The sequence below is a fragment of the Pezoporus wallicus genome, unplaced genomic scaffold (assembly GCF_028554395.1).
Source record: "Pezoporus wallicus isolate ANWC-B61680 ecotype Strahan unplaced genomic scaffold, APGP_CSIRO_Pwel_v1 contig_4722, whole genome shotgun sequence".
Lineage (NCBI taxonomy): Eukaryota > Metazoa > Chordata > Aves > Psittaciformes > Psittacidae > Pezoporus > Pezoporus wallicus.
The window spans coordinates 2,356,321-2,378,234 of NW_026641840.1; the positions used below are offsets into that span (position 1 = coordinate 2,356,321).

At 47.9% G+C, this 21,914-nt stretch overlaps 1 protein-coding gene across 1 annotated transcript; it reads right to left on the reverse strand.

Annotated features, from left to right (window-relative positions):
- Nucleotides 1-1,188: 1,188 nt before the first annotated feature.
- Nucleotides 1,189-21,798, reverse strand: KLHDC10 (kelch domain containing 10). The gene is made up of 9 exons (XM_057425471.1): nt 21,656-21,798; nt 8,893-9,114; nt 8,242-8,396; nt 6,943-7,091; nt 6,242-6,326; nt 5,163-5,229; nt 4,532-4,579; nt 2,958-3,097; nt 1,189-1,749 (listed from the first exon to the last, which is right to left on the reverse strand). The coding sequence occupies exons 1-9, from the start codon at nt 21,774-21,776 to the stop codon at nt 1,540-1,542; spliced, it is 1,197 nt and encodes a 398-aa protein (XP_057281454.1). The 5' UTR covers nt 21,777-21,798; the 3' UTR covers nt 1,189-1,539.
- Between the last annotated feature and the right edge of the window lie 116 nt (nt 21,799-21,914).

Genomic DNA, 21,914 nt, shown 5'->3' on the forward strand with positions numbered 1-21,914 from the left:
GCTTCAGGGGGATGCCCAACCTTTGTTTTCTTGGGATTTGGAGGGGAAAAAGCAGCAAGTGAGGCTATAATGGGGGGAAAACTATCCCCAAGAACAGGGAAAGCTTAATACTGGGGTAAATCAGTAGGAGAACTTGACCCCTAATGGTCAGTTGGGTGCTCCCTAAGAGGGGTAGCAGGGATGGATGAGGCAGTGCTGTTGAAATAACAACACAAAGCCAATGCTATGGTTTATTTAAATGTAATCTCTTCAAAACCCCCAAGTGACCCCTTTGTCTCTGATGGGAGGAAGGGGAAGGGACTTAGAAAAGCTGATTTAAAAGAAAAGGCACTTAAAAATGGTCTTCAACTGAAAAGGACTTTGCACAAATGTGATGCCAGCCAGGTGGAGCTGCTCCAACAGCCATTAGTGTGGGCTACAGAGCCAACATCACTGTATATGGAGCACAGCAACACAGGGGCCAGCCTCCTGCCTGTGTGGCCATGACCACTGCTTACAGCAAGAGGGAGAGATCTTCCCTCTCCCCTTCTTTTGATGCTGTGTTTCCTGGGATAAGCAATCCATGAGCTTCCAGGAAGCCACCTGGGAACCTTGGTTAAAACCACACACAGCAATAACATCCCCACCCCAGGGGAACATGAAGCCGAGTAGAAAAAGGCCAACATGTGCTATATGGGAGGAAGGAAAACACAAAGCTCACACCCAGGCACTGGGTCTGATGTGCTGCAGGTTAAAAGCGAGCTCTGACAGCTCCAGGGTGAGTTTTTGCTGTTGCAAGATGAGCAGCAAGAGTTAAAACAGCTTCAGCACAAACCTTTCCCTCCCCTCAGCACCCTGAGTAAACTACACAATAGTCCAGGAAGTGGCAACTTTTAAGCAGTCTTCCAAGCAAACATTTCCACATGAATAGGTGAGGAACACACAGACAGGGGGTGGTTCAAGTCACTGCACTGGAAAAGCTGCACAGGCAAAGCTTCACTCGCTGCCCCATGCGACGTTCCAGCTGTCTTCTGAAGCTCCAAGAGATGGGAACATGCCCATGGAACACATGCAAAGCCTTCAAAAGCAGGAGCTCTTGGGTTTAGAGAGTTCAGCTGGGTGGCAGGGGATGAGTGTTCTCCAAAGCAAAAGAACAGGGTGGCTGTTGCTCTACACTGAGCATCCTCTGTTAGATACAGCCTGTGGAAATAAAAGTGCACCACATGTAAGCATGGGCTTGGACATTCCCAAAGCTCCCACCCTCCCCAGTTTAATTGCAAGCATGTGCTGACACCAGATTGACGGCTGGATGTTATGAAACAGTACCAGAGAACAGTTTTTTGGATTAATGGTGTAATTTAGAGATCCATAAATAAAAAGTGGCTTTTCAACAACTGAAAGTAACAATCTCTAGGAAGGCATCGATGTAGTTGCTGAATAAGGCGCTGAGCAGGTTCCTCCATGTTCTTAGCAAGACCATCCATGGTATCCATAAATAAGGGGAGGTGGGAAGGGGGCTTCTGGAACGTAGTATGTCTTGGACGGAAGCACGAGCTGGTCTTATTTTAGTCGCTCAACAAGTCCCTGTGTCAGTCCAAGGTGCAAAAGCTGAGATCTGGAGAGGATTGCTAAGTGAGGGAAGTATTCCAGGAGCTTCTCCCAGGACAGTTCCAGCAGGCTGGGCACCACCAGCCACATTTTAAACAGAGAGCCAGTTCGTTTGTTCTCATGGATGTTGACCACCCCTCCATGAACGTACATGCAGCCAGCCTAGGTGGGAAAAGAGGGAGTTACACAGGGCACAGAAGGTGCTGAGGGGTAACACAGGTAAGAAAAGCAGGATTTAGCTCTCCAGATTCCCAGATGGTTAAATCACAGTGAGATTCAGCTCACACACCTCTGTGTGCACATAGAAATGTCACTGCCTGAGCCAGTCGTGCTCCTCTCATAGCCAAGGGGAGGAATCAGTGCTGAAGGGCTCATCCCAAAGCATGGATCTGCTATTCTGAGAGCTCTGCTCCATATTTAGGTGAATTCTACCCCCAAAAATACATTTTAAGAGTTGGGCAAAGCATTAATAAATTAGTATGGAACCATGCTTGGGTTTCAGCTAAAAAGAATGTGCTCTTTTAAACTAAACCCCCACCATACATATGCTGCATTCCCTCTGCTACCTCAGCACAGGAGTGACACGGGAAATGGGAGAAGCTCAGCTGCTAACCTATTTTGTGAGTGGCATTTCTTCAATATACAGGAAAACAAAGGGCATTCCAGGCACCCACCTGCAGTTCCCTGCTTGGGAAACACCTTGATCAGACCAGTTTCCCAAGAAGCTGCATTTATAGCTATATCCAAATGAGGTGAAACCTGCACTTACAACCAAAGAACCTGATTTCTGCCCTCACCCACTGCCCTAAGGTGATGATGAGCTGAAATCACAGCTAAATGTCTTTCTTGCTGCCTGCAGCCTATCAGTCACAGGTTTCTAAGCTTCTGGTTAACACAAACAGCTCTGGCAATACCTTCCTATACTTTGTTATATATATAAATACTTCCTATACTAACCTATATTTTGTTAGCAGTGTCTTCCAAAGAGAGCTACTCACCTGTAATCCTTCACCTCAGGCTGTTCTCAGTAAGCAAAACCAGTTTACTTAGGGCACTATTTGTCCTTTTTCCTTCTACAAACAGGAACTGCTACTCATACATGGAATTAGTCCTCAGAGCCGATACAGTTTAAAAGCTAAAATGCATCACTGCTTTTAGAGAGCAGAACATACTGCGTGTTCCAGCTCTTCAAACAGCAGCAGGAGTAAAAGCAGTCAATGCAGTGACCTCACACAAGCCTTTAGCTCCTAAAGTGGAGGTCACCTCCTTGGTAACCCTGCTTCAGCTCTATCTGCAGCCCACACAAACGTCACAGTGGTTGGATGAATAGTTTGAACTTCAGATTCGTAGGAAACAAATGAGTCACTTACTGGTGTGACAGCAGCACAGTGAAAATACACTGGCTCTGGCATGGCAGCCGGCAGCTTGACCCACTGGAAAGTTTGTAGATTCAACTTCCAAACGTCTCCCAGAATCGCTTCTCCATTGTAGCCTCCACAAACAAACACATCTGTAAGAGAGGAAAGCCAAAGTGCTTACAGACCCAGCCATCCTTGGTGCAGTAACTGCAGAACATGCTGGGACTAAGTCAGTGATCACTTTTCCAGAGGAGTTTTAGGATCAACAATTGTTCTACCTCAACAGAAGATCTCAGAACCTCCCAAACTGGTCCCAGCACAGAAGCCACTTACAGAATCCCAGCCTGGTTTGGGTTGGAAGGGACCTTAAAGTTCCAACCCCTGCCACAGGCAGGGACACCTTCCACTAGAGCAGCTTGCTCCAAGTCCCTGTGTCCAGCCTGGCCTTGAACACTGCCAGGGATGGGGCAGCCACAGCTTCTCTGGGCACCCTGTGCCAGCACCTCAGCACCCTCACAGGGAAGAGCTTCTGCCTAAGAGCTCATCTCAGTCTCCCCTCTGGCAGGTTAAAGCCATTCCCCTTGGCCTGGCCCTACAGGCCCTTGTCCAAAGCCCCTCTCCAGCTTTCCTGTAGCTCCTTTAGGCACTGGAGCTGCTTTAAAGTCTCCCTGGAGCCTTCTCTATCTTCTGACATTGATCAGGAGAAATCATAGAATCATAGAATAGTTAGGGTTGGAAAGGATCTTAAGATCATCCAGTTCCAACCCCCTCTACCATGGGCAGGGACACCTCACACTAAACCATGTCACCCAAGGCTCAATCCAACCTGGCCTTAAACACCGCCAGGGATGGAGCATTCACAACTTCCCTGGGCAACTCATTCCAGTGCCTCACCACCCCCACAGTAAAGACAGAATCACAGAATAGTTAGGGTTGGAAAGGACCTTAAGATCATCCCTGAACAATCTCATCTCAGAACTTGGATTCCAGGACTTGGCCTCACTTTGACTTTCAGTAAAGACTATACAGCCCTCAAGCTGTAGCAGTAGCATCATTCATACCTGTTCAGGAGCTTGTAACCAGTAAGTTGCAAAGCACCACGGATACTCATGGCTAATACGTGGTATTTTACACTGAGGTGGCCATATGAGCTTTAGATGTTGCATAAAATACCACAGAATTCCAGGAAGTGACTGTTCAGGGCAGAAGTAAATTCACCTACAGCAGCAAGATCCCTCATAGAATCAAGGGATCAGCCAGGTTGGAAAAGACCTTTAAGAGCATCAAATCCAAGCATTCCCCAGCACTGACAAGGCCACCACTAACCCCTGGCACTGAGGGCCTGAGCTACATGGTGTGTGAACGCTTGCAGGGATGGTGGCTCCAGCACTTTCCTGGGAAGCAGAGTGGTGCCAACTGGGCAGCTTAAGGCCTGTTAATGAGAAAGAAATCCTCTTCCAGAAAAGACACATGTGCCCTGCAGTAGTCCCAAATGTGTGCTGGAGGCCAGCAGCTCTCAGGCTAGAAGGATGAGGTTCTCATTGCTAGGTTGTCTAAGACACACCAATACTCAAGGTAGCTCTTACCATTTTTGATCTGAACACAGCTATGGCATCTTCTGGCTGCTGGGAAGCCTGAGGAGAATGAAGAGAAAAATCTGTTATAGTTGCTTTAAAGTGCTTGGGCAAACTGGTGATTATATTTCAACACATAGTCATGGATAGGAGGCACTTGCTTCCTTTATAAGGGGCTTCTTCCTACAATCCCAGGTGTAACATTTCTAATTGAGCAACTGCTGTTTCAGGTTTGACTCCTACTTGCTCTCCAGAGAAGGAGGAAATGTGCTGGAATCTCATTCCCCACAGACTCCAGCTCTCAGCTCTGGCCTGGTGAAAGCAGCAGCCAAGGTTCCAGGGAAACCCTTACTGCTACCCAGGCCAGCATGTGGTCCCTCAGAGGGAGCAGAGGTGATGTGTATCTTCTTCTGGGAGGAGAGCCAGCCACTGTCATCCTTCCCAGCCAGGGAGGGAGAGAAGCCAGGCTGCTAAATATGCTTCAGATGGGTTTAAGCTCTAAACAAGCAGGACCTTGAAGCCAGTGCTGTCACACGCTGTACAACAAGGTTATGAAGAAGGCTTTTAGCCTGCCAAAAAACTGCATCTTCAAGCATCTTGGCCACTCTCTAAGGGAAATTCCAGGGGGAAATTCCAGACTCACCAACTTTTTCATGAGGTTTTGTGGCAATTTCCTCCCAGGTGTTGGTTTCAATGTTGTAGGCATGGATCTGAAGAGATAAAGAGGAGCCATTAGTTCCTCCTGGCCCTCCCATCACGCCGATGACGCAGTTTCAGGCTCTGACCCAGGAAGCCACTATAAATACCACCTCTTTCTCGTTAAGTGTAAAACCAAAAATAGCTAATCTCAGCCAGTGACTAAGCAGGTATAAAATCACCTTCAAAGAATAGCAGCTTCCTAAAGTTTTCATCTCAGGCTTTGCTATTTGAGCCCTACAGCTGAAGAAAAAGAACAGTGCTTCTAAAACCTGAAGACATTAAACCCACGCCCTCCAGTTCTCAGAAGTGTTTAGAAGTGCCTAGTTCATACTGCACGTAAGGAGAAAAGAAATGCAGAAAATGGAGAGATAAAAAGTCATTTCCCTGCTGCAGTTTCAGCTTATTTGGAAGCAGAGCACTATTTGAAGTGTCCTCATTTATCATTTTGGTGCTCAAGATGATTTTGTTCTTCCCTCCCCAAGTTGTATCAGAGAGAAACGTGTACCACAAGAAAGGAAATTAAAGCTTACAGTTAAGGGGGAAGAGAAGAAAAGAGTCACCATATCAATATATGAACAAGGAATTTCTTCATTTTAGAATCATGGAATGGTTTGGGTTGAAGGGACCTTAAAGCTCCTCCAGCTCCAACCCCCTGCCACTGGCAGGGACACCTTCCACTAGAGCAGCTTGCCCCAAGCCCTGTGTCCAACCTGGCCTTGAACACTGCCAGGGATGGGGCAGTCACAGCTTCTCTGGGCACCCTGTGCCAGCGCCTCAGCACCCTCACAGGGAAGAGCTTCTGCCTAAGAGCTCATCTCAGTCTCCCCTCTGGCAGGTTAAAGCCATTCCCCTTGGCCTGTCCCTACAGGTCCTTGTCCAAAGCCCCTCTCCAGCTTTCCTGCAGGCCCACCTTTAGGTATTTGCACTTTCCTGTTTTGGCACAAGTACAACATTTAGAAAGATGTCCTAAATGTTTTAAAAGGAGAATCTTTGATAACAGATGTGCAAAATGAAGCTGATTACCTTATCTAAGGAATAAGCTGTCCAGGAAGTTCCACCTCCCAGGATATAAATCCGTTGACCATCGTGGGCTATTTCATGTCTGTACCTGGAAGTATCAAAAAGGACTTTGCAGCACAAGCAGTCAGTGCAACAACAAAAGCCTTCTGTAAAATACCATTACATTGTAGTGGTTTAAGCAGACACCCCAAGCCTGGCCATGCTGCATCAGCCCCTCAGGTTGAGAGCATTCAGATATGGCAGCTTTCAGGAGCAATCTAAGCTGCACCCCACAAGCCTGAAAGGCATCTTCTGAGAGCAGAGCACCACAGAACTTAAATACAACGATTTATGGAGCACCATGATAACCATCAATATTCCAACCTAAGATGGTCACAGATTGGTCTCCCTGCCCTCCTTCCTCCACGCCTTGGTACAGAACAGGACAAGGGACAAGGAGCAACTGGAACCTCTTCCCTTCCTCAGCACTCACCAGCTGCTGCAGGTCCCCAGCTCTGTTCTGGCACCACAAAGTCCAAATCAGCATCCTGGCAAAGGCTTCACATCCCCTTGCACACCAGACTGCTGGAGCACTGGCTGTGGCAGGTTCACAGCCAAAAACACTGCTCTAAGAGCACCCTGCCTGTGTGTTCTCAGCCTCTCACTCCCAGTAAAGGTGGTGAGTCCCCAGTGCAAAAGCTCTTTGAGACTGCCCAGCTTCTCACCTCTCCTCTGGCATGTCACAGGACATGTTGTTTGGTTTCAGCTGGATCCACTCTCTAGTGTTGAGGTCAAGCTTATGGAGGTCAGTGCTGTAAATATAACCAGTTGTTCCTCCAAACACATAGAGACAACCATTGATGATGGCCATGGCCTGGCAGGTAACAGAGAGAAACCAGTTAGAAAGGACACGTGACATCCTGCGTCTGAGAGAGGGTTCCTGCCCTCCCAGAGCAAGACACTGCCTGAAAATCTCTACCTACAGTTCACAAAGTGAGCAACATGAAGAGCAAACAAAGATGATATACAACAGATGGGGGGCAGGAGGTGTTTGTAAGAGTAGAAAGTTAACTCCGTGATCACAAGATGAAGACCTAGAAGTGGAGCTGCTGAGTTTTAGGCATCACACAAGGCAGATCAGTGCAGCAGGGGCTCTCAGGAGCTAAACCCAAAGCACAGTTAACCCTAAATCTCTTCCATGCTGACCTTATATAGATACTGTTACAGAGATTCTTATAAAACACCTACCAGATAGCCAGTGGCATTAAGGGTAACAGGGGAAACCCCACAGTGGGCAATTCAGACTCAACAACAGAGAGAGTGTGCAATTGGAAAGCACACAGGACTATTACCCTACCGAAACTGTGAAGGCACCATTCCCTGGTGCAGTCCAAGGTGGAAGCAGAGACATTCTGCTCCCACCTACCTGTTTGCCCAACGCCAGCTCAAGCTGAACTGAGAAAAGGGAATGCTGCTTTCTTTATCCAACCATCTGGTACGCATCTGAAGGAGACATTAGATGGGTTATAAATGTCTGCACCACAAGTACATTGGGAGTATTATTGGAAAGCACAGCAAAAGGTAGCAGCCTCCTGTGAGAGTCAATCTGTTGTTTTGTACATCATGTTTACCCAGGATATTATGGAAAGTCCTCAAAGTTGTTATTCTATTACAAATAAGATCTACTGGCCACTGTTTTCATTTATAATTTGAGTTTTAAAGGCTTTAAGGAGGCTGCAGCGCAACTCTAGAACCTACCTAGAACTCTAGAACCATTTCTTAAATCAGGCATACTTTTGCATTCAACTGCATCTGGCAGCTAGTGAACAAATTCTGGCTTTTCTAACTACAAGAAAACTACTCCTTTGAAAACCTAAAGAACCAAGGCTGCTCTATTTATGAGTGAACCTGCCTGTATTTACATACACAGAGAACAACTAGCAGAGAAGACAGCTCTGTGCTCTGTGGCACACAGCCCAGTGTACACAGGCACAAAGTGCCTCACAAGGCTCTGTCCTTCATACCTGCCCATAGATTCGATTTGGTTTCTTTCCTCGGCAGCTGAGTAGAGCCCATCTTTTGTACTTGACATTGCAGACATGGACGTCGTTGCCATTGCTCTCCCCAAAGGGGATCCCAGTACCCCCAAACACCAGCAGGTTGTTGCCATGAAGCACAACTAGGGGAAAGAGACAGAGCAGTGAGAGTCGTTGCTGTGAGATGCAGTGAAACAGAACAAGACTGCTCTGGAGACAACAGAGAGTTCAGTATTGTTCAATACCCTACAATTCACACTCTGCATTTATGGCTTTGAAATGCCCTAAAGGAGAAAGAAAGCAACCTAAAACCATGGAAACCAAAGGCCTACTTTTAAAAATGGGTAGTGAACAAAGAGATCTATTTTGGGATGCTCTGGGATGTCTGAGTGCACTGAGCATCAACCTGCTGGAGGTGCAGGTGCAACGCAACTGTTAAATACCTGAGGACAACCTCTTGCATTTGAAATTCTTTGCCTTAACCTGAGCAAAGGGGGAAAGAAAAATCACAAAAGCAACCCAAACTCAAGGCCTACAGCTGGAAATAGGATCCAGATTGCCCAGTTTTGCATTCCACAAGGGACACCGATTAAAATAGCTTCAGGAGAGGGTGCACAGGAATTGAGTTTCCATACGTACGTGACATGGAGGCCAGTTCCCTGGGCATGTAGCCTTCAGTGCTCATCTGGTGCCAGGTGTCTGTAGCAAAGTTGTACCGCCAGAGTTCCCTGAAGAGGGGGTAGTCCTCATTCTCTGGCCCTCCAGACTCCTCGTAGTCAGGGTTGTAGCCTCCAAACACATACAAGTTGGCATTATCCGCCACACAACGATGGCCACTTCTTGCTGGTGGAGATCTGTTGCCTACAACAAAACAAGAAGTTGAAAGATCTTCCACAAATGGACAGCAGGGGAGCTGAGCTTGCATGTGAGGGTCAGGAATACATCAGCTAGTGGCTCTTACAGGCACTGGGAGCTGCTCTAAGGTCTCCCCTTTAGGAGCCTTCTCTTCTCCAGGCGGAACCTGCCAAGCTCTCTCAGCCTGGCTCCAGAACAGAGCAATTCCAGCTCTCTGGTGGTCCTCCAACAAGAGTGTCTGGTGTTTAGCCACAGGGAAGCACATCTGCAGCCAGGAGGACACAGCTCTGTAGTGACAGATCCACTTCTCCAAGTAGAGCCTTGGGTGGCATGGTCTAGTGTGAGGCATCCCTGCCCATGGCAGGGGGCTGGAACTGGATGACCTTAAAGTCCTTTCCAACTCAAACCATTCTGTGATTCTATGTCGCCATCTCATTCATGTCTCCAGCCCCTGGACCACAGCAGCCTAGAGACCTGCCTGCAGGGTGATGCACAACAAGCCTTCCATGAGACCAATTTATGAGCTATCTTACAAATTCCCCTTCTGCCACAATCTGTGGCAGATTTCACTTAGGAAACAGTTCCAAAATGTTTATATTTGAGCTGCCAGATGGGAATAAAGAAGAAAAGTAATGATTTGCTCTGCCCTCCTACAAAAACCTGCTCTTAGTTTCTTCTCGTTTGCTCCTGGCACCTTGTATCTCAAGTAGGCTCTTTCACCTTGGACACCCTTCAGCTACCTAAACATTAAGCAACACAGGTCTGATACAGCAAGTATCTGGGACAACAGCACAAGAGGGACGTGGAACTGTTGGAGCGAGTGCAGAGGAGGCCACGGAGATGCTGCAAGGGCTGGAGCAGCTCTGCTCTGGAGCCAGGCTGAGAGAGCTGGGCTGGGTCAGCCTGGAGAAGAGAAGGCTCCTGAAGGGGAGACCTTAGAGCAGCTCCAGTGCCTAAAGGGGCTGCAGGAAAGCTGGAGAGGGGCTTGGGACAAGGGCCTGTAGGGAAAGGAGAAGGGGAATGGCTTTAACCTGCCAGAGGGGAGACTGAGATGAGCTCTTAGGCAGAAGCTCTTCCCTATGAGGGTGCTGAGGCACTGGCACAGGGTGCCCAGAGAAGCTGTGGCTGCCCCATCCCTGGCAGTGTTCAAGGCCAGGTTGGACACAGGGGCTGGGAGCAAGCTGCTCTAGTGGAAGGTGTCCCTGCCCACGGTAGGGGGCTGGAACTGGATGAGCTTTAAGGTCCCTTCCAACACAAACCATTCCATGATGAAAATCTGCTCGTAGACAAAGGCACTTTCACTGGGAGGATGCATAGAGGGAACCCATCTAAGATCCTACAGATGCTTCACTACAGGCAGACACAGCCCTTCCCAAAAGGGCTGCCCACCCTCTTTACTATAAGCCAATGGGAATAAAAGCAGGGAGGACAGGCTCAGGACTCAACTGGAATAGACAATAAAAGACTGATTCATCCCAGGAGAACCTACAGAGCAATATTCTTGTCGGAGAACAGCAATTGATCCAAAAGCAATTCCAAGCTTGCTCAAGTTCGATGCACAGCAAGAGCCAAGCAGAGTGTCAGACATGGATGTTTTCCTACAAGATACAGGTCCACATAAGGAATTAAAAAGATGAAAGGAACAGAAAATTATCAGGTCCCGAACAAAGAAGCTGGTCTGAGACAAGTGTAGAAAACAGGGAAGTTTCAAAAATCATGTTTTCTATGCAATACAAGTATTATGGTGAGAGTAACTCCAAGCTTCATCTTGAGAATACATAATAGTCCCCCGAGCTGTACAACTTCAGTGCGTAACCATCACTCCCTCAAGCACATCCTCTGCTTGTGGCACCTCAAGACCTGCTTTGGTTCAGTTGACAGTAAAGAGAAACCCCCCAAAATCGTATCCGAGGCTGGTTCGTGTTAGAAGGGACCTTAAAGCTCATCCAGTTCCAACCCCCTGCCATGGGCAGGGGTAACTTCCACTAGAGCAGGTTGCTCCAAGCCCCATCCAACTTGGCCCTGAACCATCAAAAGAAGTTCATGGAAGACTCTTCACCCAAACAAACCAGAGATCTTCACCACCCAATTGCTCCCACAGCTCTTTTACACACTTCTAGGATGGAACAGGACCCAGAGAAACATCAAAGTAGGACCCATGTTTGCTTCTTAGAGGCTGTTACAATTCTCAGCAACAAATCAGACAACAATGAACAAGGCATCAAGAATCTTTCCTACAGCAAAGGTGAAATAAATGCTTTGTCCAGACTCAGTAATAAACTTTAACTCAGCACAAACAGCTTTGCTTCATCATGTTCCCCATTTGCTGCTTTAAGCCCCAACTCTTGTCCAGAATTCAGCTGCTCTGCAGGGTTCAGACAAAGTCCTTGTGCCTGTTTTGACAGATTTGGGTTGTTTCCAGTAATAATTGTGTCTTGCAGCAATTCCCACATTAGAAAATTAGCACTGGCTGAAAGAGAGGGCAAGAAAGTTTAGGAATTAGTGGAAAAATCTGGAGTCTTTGGCCTGGCTACTGAGACAGAGCAGTGCCATCAGACACATGGTGTGGCATGGACACTGCAGCACAGAAAGGGTGGGTGTTACATGTACTCATAGCGGCAGCCAGGAAGCTACTGGCCTAAACTATTAAACAAACATTACGTGCTTTAGAGGTGATTCACAACTGGAAAGAGAAACATCCATCCCTTTGGAACTTCTTTATTCGAAACTCTGAAGCTATCCAAAGAGATGGATTCAGTTTGAAGTGAATACATTGACAATAAAGGTATTTACAGTCAAGGTGATCCTTCAGACTCTTGAAATTGGAGATGCTTCAAGAGGGGAATTCATCTGATGTTGAGGATCTGCAAACAAAACTGTGTTTGAGAAGCGCCCATGCCTCTCTGCAGCCTATAGAGGATCTCACGTGTCTACACTTGGCCACAGGCAGCTCCTCCTCCTTGTTTCTTCTTCTATGTTTGCCTCGAAGGTCTCAAAGAGAAGACTTGGAAGAACTGGAACAGGAGCTTAATTCCAGCAAGGATTAGGAGCACTGATGTACATGTTTTGCAGGGGAGTGAGGATTTAATTCAGTCACTCACTGAATTTAAAAGGTGACAGGGAATGAGGAGTTCAAATGTTACATCAACTATAGATCCTATTTCCCTCTAGTTATAACCCTTGCCATGAGAATATCCCAGATGGAAGAGAAGAGAATAATCATAAACTCAAGGAATCCCAGGTTGGAAAAGACCTCAAGGATCATCTGGTCCAACCTTTCTTGGCAAAAGCAGAGTCTAGACTAGATGTCCCAGCATCTCGTCCAGCCTAACCTTAGAAGTGCCCAACATAAATAAGGCTGAGTTCTATATAATGCCAACAGACTGAAAAGGAAGAGGCATAATTCAAAGAAAATAGATTAAAGAACAAAACCAAGGAGACCTTCCCTGCCATTCACCTCCCAGAATCAGAGGGACTTTGCCATAAAGCTCCAGAACACTGAAGTTTCAACGGAAAGGGATCAATGTTTGATGCTTGCAGGTCCTTGAGATAGCAAGACAGGTACATTAAGCCCACAGACATCCCAACTGGTTTCACCTCTTTCCATTTACCTGCAAATGCATCTCCTGTCTTTAAAAGATGCTTTTTGGAAGATATTTTGAAGACACAGAAAGGGCATCAGAAGCTGGAGCTGCTGTCAACCAGGTAATTCCAAGTACCCAGCTGAGATAGTCTGAAAGGCCCATCCTTCCCCTGCAGCATTCCTGCTGCAAACCACATCTGCCACTACTTCCCTGTCTATTCCCATCAAACCCAAGAACTCTGTGCAGTACAGGAACGAAGTCCACTAACCACTCACTCAGTAACTTTGTCAGAAGCCATAGATCCTGGCCTGTCCCTGGCCATGAGTTCACAACTCAGGGGAAATCCACTGTCTTCAGCGTTGAGCATCAAACTGGGGATGGCAGCAGCCAGAATGTTTCCTCCTGCTGTGCTTGCTACATGGTGGTGACTCCCAGGGAAAGAAGAACTGGAAAGGCCAACCAAAGCCCCTGTTGCTACAAACACAACCAATTTCCTTTTGCTCTTCTCAAGAATAATACATTCTTTGATCTATTCAAGCTTTGTTTGCTCAACCCATGCTCCACATGAAGGACTGACTTCCCTCCAAAGGTTTCCCAGCTTGCTGGATTTAAGTTTCATTCTTCAGTCAGTGTCCCCTTCATCTCACTGGACTAGATCCTCCCACTTGCAGAGGCTCAGAGAAGATGACTTATCTACTCATTAAACAGGGAAAAAAGTTTAGTACATCTTCTGAGTCACCTAAGCAAGCAATGGACAATGTTAAACCAAGTTAAATTGTCACTAAACTCTTCTATTAAGAATTGAAGTGATCTTAACTGCCCCTCCATTCTGCTTTGGTGAGACCCCTCTTTTGCAGCACTGTGTGCAATTCTGGTGTCCTCAACATCAGAAGGACATGGAGCTGTTGGAGAAAGTCCGGAGGAGGCTACAAGGATGCTCAGGGGCTGAAGCACCTCCCGTATGAAGACAGGCTGAGAACATTGGGGATGTTCAGCCTGGAGAAGAGAAGCTGCGTGGAGACCTCAGAGCAGCTTCCAGTGTCTGAAGGGGGCTACAGGGATGCTGGAGAGGGACTCTTCATTAGGGAGTGTAATGACAGGACAAGGGGTGATGGGCTCAAAGTGAAACAGGGGAAGTTCAGGTTGGAGATAAGGCAGAAGCTCTTCCCTGTGAGGGTGCTGAGGCGCTGGCGCAGGGTGCCCAGAGAAGCTGTGGCTGCCCCATCCCTGGCAGTGTTCAAGGCCAGGTTGGCCACAGGGGCTTGGAGCAAGCTGCTCTAGTGGGAGGTGTCCCTGCCTGTGGCAGGGGTTTGGAACTGGATGAACTTTAAGGTCCCTTCCAACACAAACTGTTCTATGATTCTAATTCACTTTAGAACAAAGTCTTAGAAAAAGATTCCTCAGTTCTGTGTTCTTAAAGAAGACACCTGCAAAAGCTGAACCTATTTAATTCAGATTGATTTCTTCAGCAGACAAGCTCTGTTACCTGCCCTCCAAGGAAGGGCTGCCTTTCCATTTAATGATGTTTTATCAGATGATTCACATCTCCTACTGAAATTCTTCATCCAAGTTTTGGATCAGTTTGTGCTTGAGGATTACTGGTGTGCAATGAGCCTATTACACAAGTGCAAACTTCAGATGGGGCAGGAAGAGGGAAACACCCAAGGGCTTGCTAACTTCCTCCTTGAGTTACCAAAGCCCAGCTCCCCAGGAGCTGATTCTGCCACAGATTGAAGATGTGCCCAACACTAAGTAAAGCACAGCAAGGCTCTGTCACCATGAAAAGCTGTAGGTCACAGGCCCTGTTATGAATTCCCTGATGCCAGACATGGAAAGCAGCAGCACAGTGTCAAGACAGATCTGGTCATGAAGCCAGTTACAGAAAATGGCTTTCAAGTGGATGGATATAATCTGGAAAGCACTTGTTATCCCAGTTCAAGACTCCAGAGCAAAGCAGAAAGGAAGGATAGGAAGGTGATTTCACAAGGAGACTCCTTTTCCTTGGTCCTGAGGGCCAAAGTGGGAACAATAAAACTTGCAGAGAATAAGAAGCTCCACAAACAGAATGAAGTTGAAACATCACAACAGGGACATAACTAAGGCAGGACCTAATTCAGGACTAAGCTATCCTATAGAAACCTGCTCGCTGACTATGCACTGACCTGTTAACACCCTTTTTAGGTGATTCATAGGGTGACTTCAGAGGGAGCTGATGGGATGTCCCAAACTGACTTTGTTTAAGTGGATTCCTAGTGGAACACCTTTCCTGCAAGAGGTATCATTAGAAAGGATAGTAAGCAAAAAGGTGACATGAGTATCTGTTCCTGATGTGATCCAGCACAGCAACCAATGCATGAGGCATCTGTTTCTTATCTCTCCAAATACTTTGAACCCAGAATAGGTCTGTGGTGAGACGGAGGAGAAAACAAAGATGTTCATTAAGAAAATGTACAGAAACCCTTTAGTTTGGAGGAGAAAATGGAATGGTCCTGAATGGTGTCCAACAAGACACCAGTGGTGTCAAAATGTCCCTCTTTAAGGGGAGGACGAAGCTGGATTGCACCTGCTGGTTCATAAATACTGCTCCTATTCTGACTAACACAAGATTCAAAGTTTATTAAATTCCAACTCCGGGACCTTGACAGCAACAGAAATCTATAAATAGCCAGGAGTAACAAAACAAAACAGCACAAAGATTCCTTGGCATCAGCAGGTTACCTGAAGTTATAGAATCACAGAATAGTTAGGGTTGGAAAGGACCTTAAGATCATCTAGCTCCAACCCCCCTGCCATGGGCAGGGACACCTCACACTAAACCATGGCTCTGCCCAACCTGGCCTTGAACACCGCCAGGGATGGAGCATTCACAACTTCCCTGGGCAACCCATTCCAGTGCCTCACCACCCTCACAGTAAAGAACTTCTTCCTTATATCCAATCTAAACTTCCCCTGTTTAAGTTTTAACCAGTTACCCCCTGTCCTGTCACTACAGTCCCTAATAAAGAGTCCCTCCCCAGCATAGGCCCCCTTCAGACACTGGAAGCTGCTCTGAGGTCTCCATGCAGCCTTCTCTTCTCCAGGCTCAACAGCCCCAGTGTTCTCAGCCTGTCTCCATACGGGAGGTGCTTCAGCCCCTGATCATCCTCTTGGCCTCCTCTGGATTTGCTCCAACAGCTCCATGTCCTTCTGATGCTGGGGACACCAGAACTGCACACAGTGCTGCGAAGTGGGGTCTCACAGAATCCATTTCATGTGCACCTCAAATTCAGATTTAAAGACTATGCTAAAGTGTTTTAAACCAAGCCCTTCTTTCCTCCTCCAGACCATGCAGAACAAAGCATGGGTTTATTTATTCCTGGAGCATAACCTAGAGATATCCAGGTATAGCCTCAAACACAACCCCAACACTGCTTTTTATAACCTCCCTTTCTTCCCACTCTATTTTAATCACAATATCCACAGGAAGGTCATCAGTAAAGGATCAAGCAGTTAACGCAACAAAACCCACTGTGAGGTCCTGGGGAGGGTTTGATTTTACAAAATAGTTAAATAAGCTGGTTCTGATCACTTACACGCACAAGAACCAGATATATCCAAATGACCCAGCCAGGATCACTTATATCCAACACAGACAGTGAAAGGGTGATGGTTGCCAAGTTCTCACTGTGATTCCTAGGTTGTTCTTCATTCAGGGCAGACTCATTTTGGGCAGGTCTCTTACATTTCGACTCCTACAGCAAGATGCTTTGGCCTCAGTGTTTTGCTTCCTTCTGCTTCCATAATAATTACAGATTCAAAACTAATAAAAGCCACAAAAGTGGCTCTTGCTTCCTAAAGTAACAAACCAGTGGTGAACAGCTAAGGTGCATGTGTGCATCCTCTTCTCTGCTTCTTAAAGCTCTCTCAAGATGGTACCAGTGTATTTTCCCTGGTACCTGTATTTTCAACATCTGGAAGAGCAGGTTTCAATATCTCCCTTTCCATTTATGCTTTCCGCAAGGCTTCTGAAGGACATTTAGGTCAAGCCAAAGTGCTGCTAGCTCATAGGACAGAGAATGTGACAAGTCAATATTGACTTTGACTCCAGTCTTCAAAGCTTCATCTTTCTCATACTGGCTCATGTAATCAGAGTACTTTACAAACGTTTGGATAAGGAGGATGTAAATGCAACACTAAGGAGAAGGTTTAAAACCTGTTTGTTCCTCCAGCTGTGTTCAGCCTCCCCAGAACACGCAGCTCCCTTCCAAAACACCCAAGAGAGAAAGCAGCTGAGCCTGGGCCCTCAATGCCTGAGTGATGACTCTGCCCAGCACCAAGGACAGCCAAAGGATCCAGCCAAAGATGCCAAACACAACCCTCAGGCTACTGGCCAAGAGCCTTTCAAACATGTGAAGTCCCTAAAGCTGTGTATCAAGGAGAATGTTCATTCTCACATTCAGCTGTGAGAGGCTTAAGGACTGGATCAACATCCAGAGCTGGTCTGCTTCTTCATCCTGCCTCTGCATCCCGCTTCTTGGGAGCTTCTGGTTTCAAACCTCTTTGTAGCAATCACATACTTCAAACATTTCTACAAGCATCCAGCTGTATTTCTCATGATTAGTGAAACAGGAATGGGATTGTAACATGAGAGAACATCCAGTGCAGAGAATAAAATAAGGAGTTCTTATGAGTGAACTGTTTTTACTGAGAAACCAGAGCAAAAGAGGAAACACTTGCCACAGAAATGGATATATTACAGATTTCACACCACTAAAACTGAGTGTTGTTTGGGTTGGTTGTGGTTTGTGAAAATCTAAAAGGGAAATAAGGAAAGGAATTCTGGATATGAGAACCATATGACAGCCCAGGTCAGAAGAGACCTGGAAAACTCATCTGCTCTATCCTCTTGTGGGAAAGGAGGCCAAGATGAGATTACTCAGCACCTTGTGCAGTTGCATCTTGAAACCCTCCAGTGATGGGAACCATGTCCCTGGAGAGGCTCTTCCAGTGAATGATTGTTCCTACTGTAAAAAATGTCTTTCTTACATTGAGACGAAACCTTTCCTGGTGGAACATGTACCCATTGCTCCTTGCCTTTTCCATGTGGCTCCTTGTGAAGAGAGATCCTCCATCCTCTTTATGGCCACCCTTTAAGTGCTAGGAAATCATGATGAGGTTCCACCTGAGCCTTCTCTTCTCCAGACTTATTCAGCCTCTCCTCACAGGGCAGGTTCTCCAGACCTTCGACCATATCACAGAATCACGGAATGGTTTGGGTTGGAAGGGAGCTTAAAGCTCCTCCAGTTCCAGCCCCCTGCCACAAGCAGGGACACCTTCCACTAGAGCAGCTTGCTCCAAGCCCCTGTGTCCAACCTGGCCTTGAACACTGCCAGGGATGGGGCAGCCACAGCTTCTCTGGGCACCCTGTGCCAGCACCTCAGCACCCTCACAGGGAAGAACTTCTTCCTTATCTCCAACCTGAACTTTCCCTGTTTCACTTTGAACCCATCACCCCTTGTCCTATCACTCCAGTCCCTGGTGAAGAGTCCCTCTCCAGCATCCTTGAAGCTCCCTTCAGACACTGACAGCTGCTCTGAGGTCTCCACACAGCTTCTCTTCTTCAGGCTCAACAGCACCAATGTTATCAGCCTGTCTCCATATGGGAGGTGCTCCAGCCCCAATCATCCTAATGGCATCCTCTGGACTTGCTCCAACAGCTCCATGTGCTTCTGATGCTGAGGACACCAGAACTGCACACAGTGCTGCAAGTGGGGTCTCAGAACAGAACAGAGGGGCAGGATCCCCACCCTGAGCTGCTTGCTCAAGCTCTGGTGAGTGCAGCCCAGCACAAAGCGGGGTTCTGGGCTCAAGTGCACACTGAAGCCGGGTCATGGGGAGTTTCTCATTGCTCAGCACCCCCAAGTCCTTCTCCTCAGGGCTGCTCTCAATCACTTCTCCTACCAACCTGTCCTCTGAACCCTCTCCAGTTTGCCCTTGTTCTTCTTTACTTGTAGGGACCAGAACTGGATACAGCATCCCAGGAGCAGCCTGACAAACACTGGATAGATCAGGATGATTCCATCCCTCTCTGCCAGTAATGTCTCTGTGGATGCAGCCCAGGACCCAATTTGCCTTTGCTGCTGACTCACACACAACCTTTTGTCCACCAGGACCCCCAGGTCCCTCTTAGCAAGGCTGCTCCCCACACCACACAGATCCCAGTCCATACTGGGATACCCTTGGGATGTCATGTTCAACTTCATCCTGCTCTTGCTTGCCCACCCTTCCAGGCTGTCCAGGTTTCTCTTAAGGTAAGATTAAGGCATCACATGGACATTGCTCTTCAACCAAATGGCTTTCAGCTTGATTCCAACCAGGACACAGGGACTTGGGATGCCTGGGGTTTAAAACCTGAACCTCTCTATACAGAAAACCTCTTAATGTGACTGCTACACTGGGAAGTGATAGCTCCAGGCAAGGGCATAAATGGGAGAGGCAAAGATATATTTTGGTCTTCAGATTATTTCTATTCTCTTAACCACAACAGTCTGTTGAAAACACTGAAAGTTTAAATGTGGACATGGATGAGAAGAATAAACCATACACCACCTACAGTTGACATTTTTGGTCTTTCCAAAGCTTACAAACACCTAAAAATTGCTCTTCCCTTTTCTTTCCCCAAAGTATGATTTTAGATGCATAAAGAATCTTCACCCATCATGACAAAGCAAAACCACAAATTGTTTGGGTTTTTTTTGAGCCGTTAAGTCATGGTTTGCGGATGCTGCTTGAGAAATGTCCCTCTGGAGAAACCCTCAAGAGAAATGCTCCTCTTGAGAAAGCAAATGGAGCGGCACAACCCTGGCACCAGCTCCCACTTGCTGCCTGCTCACTTTTTTGTGGTCATTTCTCCATGCAAATGAAATTCTCCACAGTGAACAAGGTGACAAAGGTCTAAAATCTGTTCTGCAAGTAGGTGGAAAAGGAGAATGTGACAGGAGCAGCACCTAATTCAATGTGTATGCTCTTGTGTTCAACCAAGAGATAGTTCAGATCTACTTCAAATGACACACAGGAGCAAAAAGAGCTCTCCAGATAGGGATGTAGCAAACGCATTCATGTAGCAAACACATCCAATGCCAAAGCGTGCTGCGAGTTCTTCACATGCTTTCGCAACAGTAATTTCTTATAAAAGTGGGATTAAAAGGAGATAGTGCTCCTTATGGAAAGAGTCTAAGGCATTGGATGGTGGGGGGAAATGAAGCAATGCTCCTGGAAACTCTGGAAGAGAACTGGAAGGTAAGAAAGCAAACCTGGCTGGAGGAAATGGAAGGAGGGGGGGTAAAAACCCCATTCCTCTCTCCCTGTTTCAATGGTTACATAAAGGCTGCTGCTGCTGCTGGAGCTCTAGAAATAGGGCATTATCAGGTGTCAAATGGGGAGAAAACTCCAGGAATTGGCTCAAATGTTTTTTTTTCTATCAATAAGCTTTTCAGGAAGGTGGACAGTCAGCTTTGGGTTTGCTCAGGCTGGATTCAAGTGCTAAGGCTGAGCTGAATGGGGGCAGCGTGTCACCAGGGCTGCAGCATCTGCCCCTGTGTGCAGTATTCCACACTGGCACACAATCCAGAGGTAAAAGTGGGATCATTACAGCTGTACCAGGGGGATGCGCTCTCAGTTCACTCAAGCCAATGATTAAATTCAGGAACATAATCAGATCCTGTGTTCCAAAAAAAGGCCTTTATTACAGAAGGAAGGAAACATGCCTGAGAATCTGCCCAAAAATAGAAGGTGTGGAGCCACTCAGCACATTCACAGCAGCCTTGTGGGAGAGTCAAAGGGATTTGCTCATACTTGCAGCAGATCCAGCTTGAGACAGGCTCCACATGGATAGAAACACAGACACTGGTCTGAAAGCCCCTTCCCAGCTGCTGTGGGTGCTCCAGACATTCCTACCCTACAGGCAGTGAGGGACTTCATATCCCCCAGTGATGAATCTGAGTGGTGGGTCCAGGGCAGAAAATGATGCCTTGAGCCTGGGTAACCCCATGCTGGCTGGCACCCCCCCAGCAATATGTGGTCCTTGAGGACTGGGGTGCTGTGGAGATAAGTGAGGGGACCCCAAACCAACTGGATACTCCCCCAGTCACATCACCATGGGGTGCCTCATATCCCTTCCAATATCACAAAGCTCTTGGGAAGGGGGTGATCTCCCCAGTGCTGTGATTAGGGGGTAACCTCAACTTCTTCCCCCTAATATCCGGGGGCTCTTGGAGTTGGGGGTCCAGAGTCATGGGGTAACCCCCCAGCATACCAAAACTGCTAAAAGGAAGGTGGAAAGGGGGAAGAACCATCTTTCCTAGGGCACAAGACTGGGCTGATGTCTCATTCAATGGCCCTCTGCTTGCCTGGACCCAGCATCCCAGCATCACCCCTCCAACGGAGGGGACCCCTCACCCCAAACACCTGATATATTGGGACCGGGGGGGAAATGTCACCAGAGGCTCATACAATCCCATTCAGGATCTCAGGGTGACTGTGATGGGGCTGACCCCAAATGGGACTGTGAGGTTCCCTGTCCCCACTCCTCCCTTATCCATGGGCATATGGAGCATCACCATCTGCATGGAGACTGCTGAGTTAGGGAGGGAAGAACCACCACCCTTTAGGGGCATAGGAACGGGGTAACCCCCTTCCACCCCCGAACCTGTGGGTCCCCTTCAACATCCTACGCCCATTTATAAGGGGATAATCACCCCCATTCTCACTGTACCCCCATATCCCAGGCCTGTTGGGCCGGGAACACTGCAGCCCTTCCCACAGAACCCCCTCCCCATCCCATACCCATGGAGTACCCCAAATCCCCCCAGCATGCTCCAGAGCCGCGGGGCCGATGTCACCCCCCCAGCCATGGGGTCCCCGTCCCCTCAGCGCCTTGGGGTGCCCCCGGCCCCCAACACCCGAGGTCGGGGGTTGCCACTCACCGGTGAAGCGGGGCCTGCCCGGTAGCTGCACGAAGCGGTTGAGGAGGCCGCTGCCGCCGGCCCCCGCCGCGCTGCCCGGGCCCTGCCCGCCGCCCTCCCACCCTCCGGCCGCCGCCGACATGGCCCCAATCGCTCTCCTCAGGGCAAGCTCCCGTATCCGCCCCCGCCTCTAACCAATCAGCGGCGAGCTTCTTCCTCCGCTACCTATGAAAAGCGGGCTTATTGGCAAGTGGGGGAAATCCAGGCGAGAACGCAGTTG

Coding starts and splice junctions, on each gene's coding strand:
- KLHDC10 (XM_057425471.1), bottom strand. CDS start 21,776: ATGTCGGCGGCGGCCGGAGGGTGGGAGGGCGGCGGGCAGGGCCCGGGC. Junction 9,115..21,655: donor GGGCAGGCCCCGCTTCACCG/GTGAGTGGCAAC, acceptor GTTTTGTTGTAG/GCAACAGATCTCCACCAGCA. Junction 8,397..8,892: donor GGAACTGGCCTCCATGTCAC/GTACGTATGGAA, acceptor TCTTTCCCCTAG/TTGTGCTTCATGGCAACAAC.